The sequence below is a fragment of the Colossoma macropomum genome, unplaced genomic scaffold, assembly GCF_904425465.1.
Source record: "Colossoma macropomum unplaced genomic scaffold, Colossoma_macropomum, whole genome shotgun sequence".
Taxonomy (NCBI): domain Eukaryota; kingdom Metazoa; phylum Chordata; class Actinopteri; order Characiformes; family Serrasalmidae; genus Colossoma; species Colossoma macropomum.
The window spans coordinates 10,290,701-10,308,569 of record NW_023494797.1 but is presented as its reverse complement, the minus strand read 5'-3'; the positions used below and the strand labels follow the sequence as shown (position 1 = coordinate 10,308,569).

The 17,869-nt window shown below is 37.9% G+C and overlaps 1 protein-coding gene across 3 annotated transcripts; it reads left to right on the top strand.

Annotated features, from left to right (window-relative positions):
• The first annotated feature begins 302 nt into the window (after positions 1-302).
• Positions 303-17,869, top strand: nr1h3 (nuclear receptor subfamily 1, group H, member 3). 3 transcript variants are annotated; one of them, XM_036584275.1, is made up of 11 exons: positions 303-394; positions 5,909-6,136; positions 7,881-7,961; positions 8,291-8,470; positions 10,493-10,759; positions 11,077-11,282; positions 11,706-11,885; positions 12,135-12,237; positions 12,469-12,582; positions 13,177-13,271; positions 14,155-17,869. In XM_036584275.1, the coding sequence occupies exons 3-11, from the start codon at positions 7,919-7,921 to the stop codon at positions 14,299-14,301; spliced, it is 1,335 nt and encodes a 444-aa protein (XP_036440168.1). In that variant the 5' UTR covers positions 303-394; positions 5,909-6,136; positions 7,881-7,918; the 3' UTR covers positions 14,302-17,869. The 3 variants fall into 3 exon arrangements, with proteins under 3 accessions (XP_036440168.1, XP_036440169.1, XP_036440170.1); XM_036584276.1 differs by having other exon boundaries at positions 325-394; positions 6,010-6,136; XM_036584277.1 differs by lacking the exon at positions 303-394 and adding an exon at positions 5,416-5,778 and having other exon boundaries at positions 6,010-6,136.

The following is a 17,869-nucleotide window of genomic DNA, read 5'->3' as shown; positions in this document are numbered from 1 at the left end:
ACGATTATAAAAAATTACGTGACGAAAAATCGTATGATTTTAATAATCCTTTATATTTTATTTTTATTGTATCCTGTGAGAATAAAAATTAATTTAAAAAGTAGACAGAATCAATTAATCAATCACAGTTAATGTGTTATTTAAAATAAACAGAACTTATTTCTGGGTTTATTTATTTTATTCATTTTTAAAATTATATTATTTAATCTTATTATACATTTTCTTATATTTTTGTAATCAATCATTTAGGACATTTATTTTGGAAGCAAAAAGACACCGTGACTTTTCTTTAGGTTGTCCATCTTGGGCATTACGCTGCCTTCACGCACACAGCGCTGTTGTTGGGGAAGTTCGTAGAGGTTCGAGAGAGCTTTGCTAGCATCTTCAAAGCGAGGTAAATTGCTGAAGCCAGTCCTGATACTTTATTTTTTTGTCATCTTAAGTGTCTCATCTTTAAACTTAAAACTCGCTGAATGTAGCGAAAGGTGTTCTGTTTGACAAGGGGTAATATTTTTATTTTCTAATTAGCTAGCCAAATTGCTAACGTCTGCTAATCGTTCTACTACATTTAATGCGGATTTGTCAGTGGTTGACGGTTAAGTTAGCTTAGCTTATTTTAGCTTAATTTAATTGGTCTCAATTTGGCATGGTTTAGTTTTAGCTTAGCTAGCTAGCCTAGTTTTGACAGTCCCGGCAGATAAAGTTGGATTCTAGCTCATCATCTGCTTACTTTACTGCAACTAGTTGCGTGCTTAGCTAACCTGTATTTGACAGCCGTCGACTGGAATAACGTTAAGCTAAGTCAGTTGTTTCCAAATCCAGCTGTTGGAATTTATCAAAGTGAACATATTCAGTCCTTTTCGTGTAACCTTTTCTTAAGCAAGCATAGCTAGCTAAGTGGTAGCGAGCTAACTGGACGAGTAGCAAGTGAGATCTTTTTTTGTGACTTGTTTTGTAAACGTTAATCTTTGGTAGACTGGCTTGATAGGCAAATGTATCCCCTGATCATCAGAATGGACTAAATTGACTCAAATGGCTCAAATGGCTAGTCAGACAAGTGAGAACTATTTAGAATTATGAAGTTGTTTCCGGGTAATTTACGTTAGTTTATCGTTGGAAGGCTTTCAAGTGCCGTTTTAGAAGGCTCTGTAGGTGGATAGGTAGATGGGTAGATAGATCACTTTATTAATACCAAAGGGAAATTCATACATTACAGCAGCAGCAAAGGAATAGTGTTTGCAAGTAAGAAGTAAGAGTAATAAATAAATGAAATTAAATAAATGTAATTAGTGAGAAAATAATAGTAAGAAACATAAGTAAAATAACTGTAAAAATAACTACCAGTCATCTGAGTAAATGTAAGCAACAGCTGTAGTACGTAGGTGTGCAGCAAGTAGATATGATGATTGGCAGTATAGTGCGGTTTTATGGTAAACTAGCAGCAGTGCAGTAACAGCATACTGTCAAGCGCAAAACTGCAAAGAGATGTCTGATGAGCTCATTAAAGGAACAGGCTTTAATGCACAATGATGTCCCGACAGAGTGATGAACTGTCGTGCAGGTTGATGAGTCTGTTGCTGAAGGTGCTCCGCTGTTTGACCAACAGGTCATGGAGCGAATGCAATGCATCGTCCAAGATAGATTATAGTGTCCACCTTTTCATGACCACCTCACACTGTCCCAGGTTCATCCCAGGACCGAGCCTGCTTTCTTCATCAGTTTGTTGAGCTTCTTTGTTTCACCGGTTCTAATGGTGCCCCCCAGCATATTGCCGCAAAGAAGACCACACTTGCAACAACAGACAGGTAGAAGATCCCCAACATCATGCTGCAAACATAAAAAAACCTGAGCCTCCTCAGAAAGTAGAGTCTGCTCATCCCCTTCTTGTACACAGCCTCGTGTTGACCTGTTGTTGAGGTGGACACAAAAATATTTATAGGTCAACCAGCTCCTGTCCCATGATGTTTATTGGTCTAACTGTGATCCTGTTTTTTCCCCTGAACTTAACCTCCTTCTCCTTGTCTTGGCCACATTGAGGAGTAGATGGTCCCCCCGCCAAAAAAAAATAAAAAAAATAAAAATAATAAATTGGTGGCGGTGCTTATGTTTGTCAACTTAATTTGCCATTTTAGGATCAAGATTTGTCAGACTTAGTATTTAATGTCATCTAAGTAACCTCAATAAGTATGGTTAAAGCATCTCTATTGTAATGTATCAGTGTAGTTTTTGTCATATCGCTTGATATAAGTGCACTGTTCTGTCTCCGTGTTTGTTTACTAACCTGCTCGTCAGCCTGTCATCATTATTATTTTATGCAAATACAGTTTAGCTGAAATTTGACACCGTCACCATTGTTGTAATTTTTGTCAGTGTGTTGTCTTTGCGTTATTGATGAAGTCTTGAAGTGAAACACAACTCCACTGGAATTTGCCTCATTAAAAACCCAGGAATAGTGTTGTATGTTATGTTACAGTTTGATCTTAATCCTGTGAAACAGTGGCTGTTGTGGCCAAACGTAGTCTAATCCCCTCCTAAAGTCACCCCGGAATGGATTAATTTCCCCTAATGTAGGGTACTAGCTACTCTAGTAGTGTAAATGCTCTCTCAAAATTGTGCTTAAGCTCCTCTCTTGTTTGCAAATGCTTATAAAGAAGTCAACACTAGAAATTTGGTTTACATTGTGTGTCAGTTGTGAGGTAGTTTGGAACAAACAAATATCTTTTCTGCAGATCATGCTGCTAATTTCTGTTAATTCTATATTGAATCACAAGAACAACAGTGAGGAATGTGTTTTAGAGCAGGAGGACTCCCCAGTGTTGTTGTTCTAGTGCAGACAGTCCACGTCCTCCCTACTCTGAGGTGCTTGAGCTGCTTTTCTAGGGGAAACGCTGAAAACCATTTGTTTTTAGTGAGTCATCTAATCACATGTAGCAAAGTTGTATTCTTAGCTTTGGATCATATGCCTGCAATATTATCCCATAAAGCTATGTGTAGTAGAAGGCCCTTCCTCTTAATTCTCATGACAGAAGCCCAGGATGTGGGTACAGAATAGGAAGAGACCACTTCCTAAAACATCCTGCAGTTTAACTTTCACCTGTTTTTTGTGCCTGTACTTTTTGTGGTGATTTATCTTTAAAATTGCATGGAGATTAGGGGGAGAATATATTTTGTTTATGTTTTGACAGAGCATACATGATGATAATAATAATAATAATAATAATAATAATAAGCTGAATTTCTCTTGTAAACTACAGCACAAGAAACGTACTGAACTTAACGCAAGGCTGATAGTAACTTGCATAAAACCTCTGTTTTATGGACCTATAAGGTCAGACCTCCCTTCAGCAAAAGATTTTATAATGGACAACACTGCCATCTGTCACAAGACTAGGTAAAAGAAAAACAAAACAGTTGAATGAAACTATTTTATCTGTTTTATTTAATTTGATCTGATCTGTATTCCCTGACTAGGGCTTTTAAGATCATGAAATTTTAGCTGATGATTAATTGTCATGTTAGTAATTGCGATTAACGATTTAATGGGCTGGATGGCGTCTGCTCTGCTTTAATTTTCAGTTGAAACACAACAGAAACGTCCTTGGCTTAGCCACCCAGCTAAAGGCACTAACGTTAGGGTGGTTTGTACTGGTATAACGGTTCTGACGGAACTTTTACTTGAGGAAGAATTTTGACTGATCTACAAGATGGACCAATATACCACCCACTGCTACTCTTGGGTCTGTTTTGGGAGTTAATTTAGAGCCATGAACTGTGTGTGTCTCATATAATGCTTGAACATCAAAATGCTAGGTTCAGCACTCTGTCGGAGAGTTGTAAGTCACCCTGCCGTTATGCTGCAGTGGGTGAAAGTGTCTTTGCAAAGGATAATTTGCAGCCAGAAATGACAGAGCATACTTGAATGAATCCAATATCTTTAAAGGCAACTGAATTTGAGGAGGTTTCGTTTACGTTTAGATAGATATTCAGGATGAACACTTTCATTCAGTGGGTCAGATGTTGCTTCCAGCCGCAGTGTGTGGCAACAAATGACCTGTCTTTTGATCTGTCATATGTAGTTTAATGGGCAAAGGTAACAATCCACTGATAAGTTGTACAGGACCTTGGACTTGGGAGGTCAAGATGAGGTTATTTTAGGTTACTGTGTGTTTAATGAAGAAGCAATTCCCGTTTATCTCATTTTGTTGTTCTATTAATTAATCAGCATGACCCCTAAGTCCTTAGCATATCTGACATGACAGTATAGCCAAATTACCTGCGTGTCTTAGAGCAATTATTTGGCAAAGAATCAAATTCACAGATATCTCCTTAACCAAATGTAGTCAAACAGCCAAGACATGTTTGGTGTCTAAAATATGCTTCTTTAATTTTGCACTGAAACAGCAACACTTATGTAACTAATAAGTAACGGACGTTTCGCAGACTGTCTGTTCAGTGGTATGTATGTCTCCATTACTTGTTACCTAGTTTAGCCTTGTAGCTCCTGTGCAGAGCTATAAGAAAACTCAAGACACCAAAGTCTGAGTTTGAGACTAAAGAAACTTCTTATCTTGGAGCTCCAAAGAGGTGTCTGCATTTAAATTGTAATGCTGTAGTGTGTCATCTGCTGTGTTGAAGTGCAGTGTGTGGCAGCTTCAGACAGTGACATAACCTGGACTTCGACCTGTTTGTGGCTGGTTGTGAAGGCATTCAGTGTGTGATGCAACCCCAGGCACAGCTGGGAGACGGAGCAAACGGTGAAATAGAACAACTGATAGAGAGCAAGTGCGATTATTCCAAAGGATCAGTTACAGACCCTCTTTTCACAGCTGTCTCTCATAGACAGACTAAACTTGAGAGCTTCTATGGATGCTTAAAAACCTTCTTAAAAATGTCTTGTAAAATTCTTATATCTATAATTCTTAAATCTACTAAAGAACTTAAATAATGTCAATGGACATTTTCATCCCAGAATGTATTGTATTTTAGAACTTTTTTAAAAAAAAACCTCTTAATATACACTTGTTTGATGCTGAATTTAAATTGAATTATTTTATATATATATATATATATATATATATATATATATATATATATGTATATATATATACATACACATATAAATATGTATATGTATGTATGTATGTATGTATATATATATATGTATATGTATACATATACATATATTTATATATATGTATATTTTGTCCCCCTCAGTTCTTTTCTCTAAACACTTTTGATGCGTTTCCTCCTCTCTATTGTCTCTGATTTGTCATTTATTTTTCAGCTTCATTTACCTGTCTTTTATTTTGTTTTACTCTTCCCGTACTTTTAAAAAGTTTTAACTTGTGTTAAAGGGAACTATATAAATTATTACTAATTTTTTTATGTAATTAATGGGCAAGAAGGTGTAGTTAAATGTTAGCTAGCAGTGTTTTCCGATTTGGTCAGGTTCCTATGAGAGGTCTCCTTGGCAAAACAGGTTGTTAACCTAAGTGTAAATATGTGAGATAAATGATAAATATTGATAAGACAGAAGATAACAAATCGCCCACTGGCGATGTTTGAAAGGTGTCCAGTTAATGCAGTGGAGTATATATGGTTATAAGTGCAATAGTTGGTTTGTTTGATGAAAGGTGATCTGAATGTGATATAGTTTTAAGTGGTCTCATAGTCTTGGAAATGTGTATGAGAGGTGGTTTTAGAGTCACGCTCTGACAGGAAGAGGCGGCTTGTGCACCGGGCCCAACAGGGATTTCACAGCCATGTAAACGACCGATGGTAACCTCTAATTCTCTCCCTCTATCTCTCTCCCACCCTTTCTCTCTCCCTCCCACTTACTTTCTTTCTCTCTCTCTTTGTTTTCCTCTCACAATTCCTGCTGGCGTTTGACCCATACATCTTAAAAAAGGAGCCTTGGTTTCCATCCTTTCCATCTCTTTCTCTCTGTCTCCCGTTCTTTCTTTCTCTGGCTGTCCCTTTGCCTTTTTCTGTCCCCTATAACTGGGACAGGAAAAGCTTTCTCAGGAGTGGAGTTTCCCCCTGACAGTGTCCAGAGTGTTGGAGAGGATAAACAACATGACCTGCTAGCAACATACAGAGCAAGATGGACAGGCAATAACAAAGAGTTACATCAGGGGTATGTGTCATTCTTACTCATAACTGCATTAATCACAGAGGCACACAGACATGCACTTCTGTTTTAGTGCATTGCTGCAGCTAATGCAGTTTGTTCTTGGTCAGAGTTCACACACAAATGAATGTAAAGTGATGTCTTGGCCAGAAATCACAGTATTGCCTTTACATGTAGTTGTGCTTTGTGGTAGTACTAAAAACTAGTCACATGATTTCAGTGACTCTTATTTTGAGCTTAAATAAACAGAAAAAGTCATTTAGTGTGGTTTGATATGAAATGGCACCCTGTATACTCTGATTTTCTTTGCAGTGGTGGTGATAGGAACCAGGACACAAGTATAGCCATTTTATTTTACTGTCTAACCTGTGAAACTACATGTTTCTACTGAGTTATCATTTAAAATGCTGATAATGGGCAAATTTGTGGTAAATCTTAAAGAAGAAAAGGTTTTTACTTCTTAACAATTCAAATATGCAGAAATTTTGGAAAAATTGGTGGAATTCCCCTTAAATGAATGAAAAATTTATCTGGTGCTTTAAAAATCAGTTCAAGGATTAAAAAGTTTGATGCGTTAAACTAATCTATCACTACATGAAAATAAATGTGTTCCACATATAATTGGTATAAAATTCATGCCATAGCTGACATATGTAAGTATGCTGGCTGTTGTGTTACAGAAAGAGATTTATTGTCATTTATAAAGCCTAATAGATTAATGAAAACTTCCTCACTTGCCTAATTTTAGCTACAACTTTAACTTTCCACCTTCCTGTTATTAGTTTGCTGACAAATCAATCTTCATGCTAAATCCATCTGTTGCTATACTGGAAAACTTTCACAGTGTGTATTTTTTCCTAATCAATTTACCGCCTTAAAAGGAATAGTAATTACACACTCAGCAAAAAAAATTACAATACTGTTGATTTGAGGCAGTTTCTAGCTTTCATTTCCCATTTACCCAGAGAGTGTTGGTACTGCAGGCTGAGTTGGTTTAAAAAGTGCTGTTTCATTGACTTCAAGTGGGTGTGTGTTTGGGGGGGGATTGCTTACAACCATGTTGCTGTGCGATGATTCCCACGGTACTGAAAGAATGACTGTGCAACATGGGTCCTGCTTTCGATAAAAAGTTACTCATGTTTATTGAACCGTAGTCTCATTGGTCATGTTGGTTTTGCTTACTCATGACAACACTCTTAAGCATGTCGCAGTGTTCAGTGGAGAGGTTAACTGGGGTTTTGGGTCTCTACCACAGTGCATTTAAAGGCCTTGTTTGTGGTTTTGAGGCAGAGGAGCATGTGATAATGTTCCGTAATTTCTACATTGTATGTAGCATCTGAAGTTGTGGAATGACATCAGTTGTAATGCATGTAGCTTTTATTTATACTAATGAGAAAGATTCAGCTGTCATTTAATGTCATATGCTTGATTTGACAGAAGATGGATCTATTTCTGAAGTTAGGCTTTGTCTTGAGGTTCAGGAAGTTAAAATGATGGAGGTGGAGCACACCAAATCTGGCCTTTGCTTCCATTATTAAACATTATTAAATTAGTTACCATTTGGAACGTCAGGTGGCAAATCTGTAATAAACAGAAACTCCATCAGCCATGAGACTGCGGGATAAAAACCTTTTCTATTTAAAATCATATGCAGATCTGAATCAGTTTTAAGTTATAAGAAATCAGTGGCACTAGGTTAAATCCTTCCTCAATTTAGAGTTAAAAAAAGACTTTTCTATGTGGTTTTCAGGTGGTGTTGGTCCGTTATGACAAGCTGCTGTGCAGAAGATGACCACCCTTTCTGCGACTGATATCAGTGATGTTAGTCATGGTAAGATCTTCCTACATAAAGTGTTGGATTCAGTCTCACTTTTACACATCTAGCTAATGACTTGTGGTCAGTGCTTGTACAAATATTGGGTAGTTCTCCTGGTACAGTTTATGCTTAGTTGTATTGTACCGGCACTGCTGATTTCCTTTTAAAATTTTCATTTTTCTTTTGATTGTGCTGTGAGAGTAAGGGTGGGGAGCCAGACCTAAAGTAAATGTATGTGTAAAAGTATTTTTATTTCTATTTTTTTGTGTGTTCCCTAGGTAGGGGTGGACACTGTGCACATACTGAATTTATGTTACTATATTAATGCGTATGTTCCCCTGCAGGGGAGAGTCTGGGCTGTGTCAGTAAGGAGGGCTCTTCAGTTGCAGAAGTGAAACATGAGGTTCATTCTTCTCCAAGTCAGCCAGCTTCATTCTCCAGTTCTCCTAACGAACTGAGCGACACGCTGCCCATGGAACCTAGCGACATCAAGTTGGATCCCTCCACTGACACACCTGCTCCAGGTATGTTGGGGTGTATATGTGTTTAGGTTGGAGTTTATGAATGTGTGCCTGTATTTGCATATGCACAAGAGTCCTAAGGACTTGAAAATGAAACGTGTTTTTTTAGGTATAGATGTAGATTGCAACATCTACATAAAGTTCATCATTAAACTGACTATTTTTCTTAACCAGGGACTGCTGTGGCACATTTTACTCCAGTAGGCTTGAATTTGAAAGTTACGCACAGGGAAAGAATGTGACAAGGTTATTGTAGGCACATGGGGGAATATATGTTTATGTGGCTGTTGATAGGGGTAGGTATGTGAGCTGTAAACTGAAGAATGAGCTCTTAGCAAAGGCGAACTGGCTTTACAAGTCCTGCATTATGCATGCGTTCCTCGACACCCTGCCATTCATGAGTGTCTCTGTGACAAAGTAAGTTTATTACTTAAGTGACTGACATCATTTAAAACTGTTTTGAATAGTAGTGCGTCAATACCTTTTTTTTTCTTTCTTTTTTTCAGAACGAATACAAATGCAAGTTTTTTTCAGTATTTGCAGATACAGATTCTGATACCATTCTGAGTAACCTACTTAGAATTAAGTTAATTGTTTGAGTAAATGAGTGCGATGTACCTTAACAGTTAAATTGATAAAATCTAGTTGATAGCAAATGAAGTGCATTAGCTATCTGTGCTACATTAGTTACCTTGAGTTGAGTAGCGTTGCAGTGGACAAGAGCGGGTTATGTTTGACATCAAAAAAGCATTTCTGTTCAGCTGTAAATAAGTAAGTTTCATAGTTTTGATTTTCATTGGTTTGTTTAACTTTTTTTGTAGCACAGTTACAGCAGGAATCACATCCAAGGCTTATCTGAGGAGGTCACATTTTAGGCATTTTCTCTATAGCGTACAGCCTTACAAAGACTAAATTAATGAAATAAACATACTAACATATTTACCTCTCAATTCTATTGTCAAACAAAGTAAAATTGTCTTTAGTAGCAAATGATGACTTTTTGCCCAGTTTTACAAGCCTGTTTGCATTCACCCATGTTGGGGAAGTGATTGTGATTGTATGCATTTAAAAACAGGCTAAAATCACACAGTGTATGCCTGGCAGGACTATGCCAAAGCAGAATGTTTGACGTGACCAATGACTGTTTGTTCAGTAGCACAGCAGCATACACTAAGCTTTCGTCACATCATATCAGGGTGTATCGGTTGTTGGTATTGGTGCATTTTTATGAGTATGAGTAAAAGAGCGCGGTATTGGACCGACACCTGATACCAGTATTAGTATTGATGCATACTTTAATTTTTAACATTTATTACTGGCCGAATTTTTGTATTCTATGTTTTAATGTTGTATTGATATGATATGAATTTTTTTCTTTTTTCCCAACCTGATCTTTCTCTGAGCATTGAATTATTTTTTTCTGCCTTAAAACCATGCTCATCAACAAAGAGCTAGTGTTTCAAAGCGAAGTTTGTATTAATATTGACTGACAAATAGCACAGGCGAAAGAATACCAGCTCTAGTCAAACATGGTGTGGTTGGACCACATACAGGGCTTTTACAAATCACAAATCAACTGTTTTACAGCATAAACAAACAGCAATGTGCAAAAGCACCCACAAAGCAACACTGTGGTTTCCAGAGGAGCTCTCTGTTTTTATATACATATATATATTTATATATATAAAGGAAATACTAATATATATATATATATATATATATATATTAGCATTTCCTTTTTTTAAGCTTGGTTTTCACTCTTAAAAGAAAGACATTAGATTGTAGGAGAGGAACTATGTGGGTTTTGCTTGACACTGCAAAACAAAAATGTGACTTTGTGCATTGTAGAGAATGGACATATCTAATGCAGTTGCATTGCTTGAACACCAAAGTCTGCAAATGACCAATTTTGCTGTGCCACGTTAAAAGCTTATAAAAACATGCGCTGTGTCAAGTTCAATGTATTAGTTTTTTTGTGGGAAAGTTGGTTATTTCTTGTTGTATTGTATGTGTCTGCACATGTAGAGGGTCAACCGGTGAAGAGGAAGAAGGGCCCTGCTCCCAAAATGCTGGGAAATGAGGTGTGTAGCGTGTGTGGGGATAAAGCCTCCGGCTTCCACTACAATGTGCTGAGCTGTGAGGGCTGTAAGGGCTTCTTCAGACGCAGTGTGATAAAAGGAGCACAGTACGTCTGCAAGAACTCAGGCCGCTGCGAGATGGACATGTACATGCGCCGCAAGTGCCAGCAGTGCCGGCTGCGCAAGTGCAGGGAGGCGGGTATGCTGGAGCAATGTGAGTGGCTTCTCTTGTCTTCCTGTCTGAAGTTGAAATAAGTCAATAAGTCACCAATAGGTCACTATGTGATGCAATCTGAGCTAGGAACGAAATGTTCCGGTTTGCTTTTTCAGTGCATAATGACGAGCATGTCAGCTGATTGATCAAATACACTTTACTTAAAGACACATTGAAAAACAGTGATTAGTATTTAAGTATTTAACATTTAACATTCATGGACATTGTTAATATGGACATTGTGCCTGCATGCACACCCACACATGCACTGACACCCACAGATGTGCTGTTTTCTAAATCTTCCTCCACTTTCTCAGGTGTGCTCTCAGAGGAGCAAATTCGGCTTAAAAAGATGAAAAAGCAGCATGAGGAAGAGGCAGCCCGGAGCTCTACCGTAGCCACCCCCAGCCCAGCCCCTGAGGTCGCCCCGCTGGCTCCTGAACAGCAGGAAATGATCGAGAAGCTTGTGGCCATGCAGAAACAGTGCAACAAACGCTCCTTCATTGACCGGCTCAAAGTCACCGTAAGTGGCTCCAGTCCTACAACGCACTGTGTGGTCACTAAAACATGTTTACATATAACCTTTATACACAAATATATGCTTGTAGCTTAGAAGATCTCCAACTTTAAATATATATATCAGCTAAACTTTGTGTTCTGTCTGAATGCAGTCAACTCTCATGTAAGTTGGTGAAAGTTGTGCTTGTCAGTCAGAAATTCCCTTTATTGCATTAATCTAGATTCACTCCACTGTAGATATTTTGGGCTCTTTCCTCTGAAACTGCAAACATGAACATTTTTCATAGATTTAGGATTGCACTTCAGTAGCTAAATTACCCCATTCTTACACCATTACTGTTTTAGACAAGAAACAGCTTGTTGAACTTTTAAGGGGAAAAAGGTGGATAAAAACATTGAAGGAGTTTATTTTTTTTGTTCTCCATAGCCATGGCCACAGAGTCAGGACCCACAGAACCGGGAGGTGCGGCAGCAGCGTTTTGCTCATTTCACTGAGCTGGCAATCATGTCGGTGCAGGAAATCGTAGACTTTGCTAAACAGCTGCCTGGTTTCCTGGAGCTCACTCGTGAGGACCAGATAGCCCTGCTCAAGACCTCTACAATAGAGGTCAGTTTCCAGCACACTCTTAATTTAACTCATGAGCCAGGTCACTTTAAATGATTCTGTAATTGTATTGCAGTGCACATGCACAGGTGGACCAATGCAATCTGTTTTTCTTGTGCCAATTTGTAAACAATGTGGGTTTCTTTTTTTAAATGGAGATTTTCTGCCCCCTAGTGGTACTGTAAGGCCATGAAGCTATCAGTTGTTGAGTTTGCCTGCCTTTGTTAGTCTTATGTGTCTATTCTTCTGCAGATAATGCTTCTAGAAACATCTCGGCGCTACAATCCAGCAATGGAGAGCATCACTTTCCTCACTCCGGACTTCAGCTACAACAAGGATGACTTTGCCAAAGCAGGTCTAGATGCTTATGAATAAACCATGTAGATTAGCTTGATCCTAGTTTTGGTGTTGATTAAAGTTCAGCTTGTCAGTATTTGATCTGAATATGAGTGTTGAATTCACATTTACCAAAAGTCTTTGTCACCATGAAATTGAATTTGCTCCTATTACATTGTATTTAGCACTGGTATGCCTGTGACCTGCAGATGTCCCAAAATGACCTCTGTCCTACTTGCTTTTCCAATAGGGCTACAGATCGAGTTCATCAACCCCATCTTTGAGTTCTCTAAGGGCATGAATGACCTGCACCTGGACGAGGCAGAGTACGCACTGCTTATTGCCATCAACATCTTCTCAGCAGGTCAGCCTCCCATGCAGAGAAGGGTCTCACATCTTGCTCATGCAGTTGGACATCTGGCTGCACTGGGACATGTATTCAGCAGATTATTTAATAAATCTGTGGAAAAGTGTGCACGTTACAGTGGAATCATGAAGCTAAATAATATTTTTATAAATATTGTTTACTTAAGAACAGTTCTTTTCGAGTTGTCCCGAATATGCCTGCTGACACTGCATTTCCTTAAAGAAAGCTTACTTTTCAGCATGTGTTCCAGGACAAGTAATACATTTTAACTAAGGATTCCAGCTTCAATGTTTCAAGCATTCCTTGCTTACTGTAATGCAGCACTGTTGTGTGCTGCATTTTCCATTCATGTCAAGCATCCAGTACAGTGCAGTTTTACGGATCAGAGAGGCTTTAAATAATCCAAAGCGATTTTTAGTGCTAACTTGAGGTTTGCCTTGCTAGTGATATACTGCAGAACATCTGATTTGAGCTTGACTGTCCTTCCTCCAAGGCACTTCTGTACTCTCTTAATGAAACATTAGTGTCAGTGATTCTTGATTTCTAACTCCATCTCCCTCTCTCTCACCATTTGTATGTTTGTGTTTTCAGACCGTCCCAACGTGCAGGATCATGATTTAGTGGAAAAGCTCCAGCAGCCATACGTGGATGCCCTGCATTCATACATCCGGATAAAAAGACCCAATGTAAGTCAACATTGAAGGAAAGAGCTGAATGTGTATACTAAGTGCATGACTCTATATCAGTGTCACACAGGTACAACCTCAACTTTATCCTATTGTTGTAGATAAATGGCTTTTTATCATTAATTTGATATTATCTTTCATAATCTTTTAATATTTATCCAGAATGCCCAAGTGCATGTAATTATAGACCACTCATTTACTTGTTGTTTATGTATGTATGTATGTATGCATGTATGCATGTGTATATGTGTGTGTGTGTGTGTGTGTGTGTGTGTGTGTGTGTGTGTGTGTGTGTTAATAAAATGAGTGTAATTGGTTACATTGTGACCTAGGAAAATAGAAGTACAAAGGGAATAAAACATTACATGTAAATATTATAATAAAAAAATTCCTTGTCGGGTTATTTAGTTCTCCATCAATTATCTTTATCAACACAGGCAGTAAGTATTGGCACCGGGTTACTTCTTGGTTATTGCCGATATACGATTACATTGCCCTATTTGGCCAGCTCTACTGCAGTATGGCATATTTAAAGTGACGTGTGAATTAACACAAAAAATGTACAAAAATATACATTGAAGTGAAGGAAAAACACTTGTATTTTTGATAAAAATCCTTTCAGTATGACAAAACTGGCCTGACAATAAATACAGTTTAAATTTACTAAAATTTTCTAAAATTATTACAGCATATATAGCGTGTGCTGTATATCAGCATCCTTGATAACAAAGAACAATTAATCATCCAAGGCACTGAATTCCATTATTTTATCATTTTCATTAGCATTTTTTTTAAACATAAAGTGCCGCTTTTGACCATTTTCAGAGGAAATTTCTGTGCATCCCTACTGTGAATGACTTGTCTCGTTCTGTCCACCTTGCAGGATCACTTGATGTTCCCACGCATGCTGATGAAGTTGGTGAGCCTGCGCACCCTCAGCAGCGTGCACTCTGAGCAGGTCTTTGCCTTGCGCCTGCAAGACAAAAAACTCCCGCCACTGCTCTCTGAAATCTGGGATGTCCACGAGTGAAGCCCCAGCCAGCCCCCAGGACAGAGTCATACAGAATCAGGGTAGTGTGGCGGATGGGTAGTGGGGAGCATAGCCTCACAATTTCCTTCAGGCCCAAGACGTCACTCTGTAATTGACTCAGCCTTGAGGAGGCTGATTTTATCTTCCTATTTACACACATTTATGCTCTCCTGTGCAGGATACAGTGGTCTGCTTATTCAGAATGAGCTTTCTAAAGACTGTGTTGCCAGATGAGACTTTAGGACTGTTTGTGCCTAAGCCTGGGTGAATTGCATTGGCAGTACTGGTTTCTCCAGCATTGAAGCTCTGAGTTGTTATGGACCCAGAAACCTGCTCACTGGAATGAATGACTACAAATTGTTTCTTTAAGGTGGTTGTCTTGTTTTTATTTCATGTTTTGAGTACCAAAAGTTCTAAGCAGGTCTTGGCAATGGTTCCTGGTCTTCATTGAAATAATTATCATTGTGGCTCTCTGTTGTTCCTTTTTGTTTTTGTGGTGGCCACATTTCCTCTGTGACAACTTGGAACAGAATAGCTCAAAATGAAAGGGTTATGTTCCACAAGCCTACAGTTGCATTACATCACCATTATGCTAAATCAGATGCAGGAAGTTTATTTGTAGCACAGGTTTAACAAGGTGAATGGAAGGCCGTAGCAAAGAGTTTATCTCTGTGCTCTATGAGCATCTTTCATTCCTAAACTTTGGGATGAAAAAGCAGTAGAGTTTAAACATTGCCGAGGAGCAGTGCTCCTACACCATTTTTATTTGAAAAATTAAAAGCCTCTTCCACACTACACACTTTGTTGCTTCATTGTAAATACTTTAAGCTCCCGATATTTAAGGGATGTTCTGATTCAGCCATGTGATATAACAAATTATTCTAGAATGGCAACTTTTTTAGTGTGAAATGTGTTCAGTGTAGGAATTGTGGAATGTGAAAGGGGCAATATGAATTTTTTCAAACATTCTGTCTGGGCTATTTGGTTCCAAGTTGCAACAGTGAAAATGTGGCAAACGCATCAGGATTCTGAACCGACTGATCAGTTGGGTATGCCAGAGAGCCTCTCGATCGGTGTTCCTACTTAATGAAGTCATGGGTTTAGAACTTTCATGCCTACTGCATTATTCATTTAAAGATGTGAACATGCCATTTATGTGGAGAACTTGGGCTTATATATGTTGCGGTAAAATCTCATGTTCACAGTCTATGGAGTGAAGGTGATGATGAACGAAATGCAATCTCGGGTTCATATTACAAGGACTAAATAAATAAATAAATAAATAGATAATCCAGTGAGCCACTTACAGGGATTGGCAGGAGTCACTGGACCTGTCAACATAAACCAGTATGCTGCTCAACTTACAAACCTGCTGTAAGGCTGGCAAGAAACTTTGTGTGAAAATCATCTAACCATTAAACATAGGCCTAGTTTTCACTTTTTGTGTTCTACGGTAACCGTGTCCATTTACTGCAATTCACAGTCTATCATACCACAGCTTCATTAGCTAGCATATTTGTATACACAGAGATCTCTCTATTTGAGAGATCTCTCTGCTGTTGTTAAGTGGTTTTCTTGCGAATGGTGTTTTACAAGATTTTAACCATTTCTTCTATTACTGCAAAACCTCAGTGTCCTGTTATTGTTGCAGAATAGAACAGTACAATATCATGGGTCTTCCGAACTAGGGGCTAAATTAGCTTTTCAGTACTATTTCTTATATCTCTTATGAGGTCTTAGTGTTGAACCCATGCTCTGACAGCTTTCTGTATGCTTTCTGCATTCTCATCTTTAACCACTGCTCTCCATGCCAATCAGACAACTTTTGCTTGGTAGTTTCTGTCAGCCACTTCAAGTCATTCTAACTACCCCAAATCAGTTACATGGTTGTAAAAGTGATGCTTTGAAATTGAATTTGATCTTAATCATCTTTTTCAAGTTACATTATTATTTTGCATTGTAGCTTGGTAGGAAATGTCTTACCCTGCCTCTGGTTAGTTGGGTGAAGTGGCTTTGTCCTTCTCTCAAAACACCAACAACATGCAAAGACAATAACCTCAAAGTAGCTACTGTACATTGGTCACTGGTAGCTCTAACAGGAATTAGAGTAATACCAGCACTTTAGTGTGGTGAACTTAGGCTTGGAGATGGCCTAGAACCAAATCAATGCAAATTTCTGTAAAATGTTGCCATATTATTATTATTATTATTATTATTATTGTTATTATTTTTCAGGATTCTTATTTGGCTTGTATAATTAGCTCCAGCTAATTGACATGCTTTAGTCCCAGTTAAGTAGTCAGTTTTTCTAATTTAAACTCCAATCAAGAACTGATGAAACAGTACTATGTCTCATTACTTGTGAACTTGCACATTGTACATTGAAAGGATGTGTTATCATTTGAGCACTAAAATAGCTTGCAGGCTGCATTGAATATTGCAGGGGTTGTCATTGAATGATTGGGAATTGAGTTGTTAGGTTTGAACAGCACTATTTTGTGGCTGAATAATGATTTGGTGGTGTTCTTTGATGATGTTGTTGTAGAATTTATCTGAATCAGGAACGTAGAGTTTACATCATAGGTTTATAACTTTAAATTATACCATTTACTTAATTGCAGTAAATGTATAAAACCTTAAGCCCTTGTCCTTGAAACATGCCCTGAAGACCTGATGCTTTTCCTTCCTGCATGATATGTCTTTGAGACTGTGTTTTAAAAACTTTTGTTGTCAGTAATGTTAATCTCTTTCAAAAGGTTATTGAAATGCTAGTTCCTCTTAGATGTGAGATTTATAAGCATTAGACCTGCAATAATTCTGTCAAAGTGATACTAGGTATTTTAAACTGATAATGAGGACAATTTAAAGGTAATTTGCAAATCATTGGAATCAGATTTGAATTAAATGCATACCTTAACACGGTAAATTCTTTTAAATTGTATATCGTACAGGTGATGATGTATGTCCTGTTGATCTCTCATGACAGCAGTACACTTCAGTCCATAAATTGATCCTTGTATTGTTTTCTAATCCCACACAGGAAACATTATCAGGTATAGCATAATTTAACACCTTCCATCAAAGCAGTGTGCATTTGCAATGTCTACTTCCATTTTTTTTTTCTTCCAATCAACATTAATAAATGTGTTGGCTTCTAACAGATTGCTAATGTACCAGGCGAACGTTTAGTACAGAGTTGATTGTAATAATTTATTTTTTAATGCCCTGCTGGGTGGACCTTTTACTCTTAATTAATCTGACCTCCTGTGGTGTGGCATCAAACGATGGTGACATAGGAATGCGAACTTGTTTTAACGCCTTAAGTCCTTGGATAAACTGCTTTATATGTATAAATTAAAATCTGACAAATTTTATTGTTCTGCCAGAGTATATATATATTTGTTTGTTGAAAAAGCTGAAGAAATGTAGATGACTAAACACCTCAACTATTCTTTATACAGAAATATATTGACCTGAAACATGGAACTGCTCATTGTCTGTGTCTTTTTATTCTTCTGCAGTTTTTAATAGATTGAGTTTACCTTGTAAATAAACTTGAAAGTCAAAA

Coding starts and splice junctions, on each gene's coding strand:
- nr1h3 (XM_036584275.1), top strand. CDS start 7,919: ATGACCACCCTTTCTGCGACTGATATCAGTGATGTTAGTCATG. Junction 11,283..11,705: donor TTGACCGGCTCAAAGTCACC/GTAAGTGGCTCC, acceptor TGTTCTCCATAG/CCATGGCCACAGAGTCAGGA. Junction 11,886..12,134: donor TCAAGACCTCTACAATAGAG/GTCAGTTTCCAG, acceptor ATTCTTCTGCAG/ATAATGCTTCTAGAAACATC.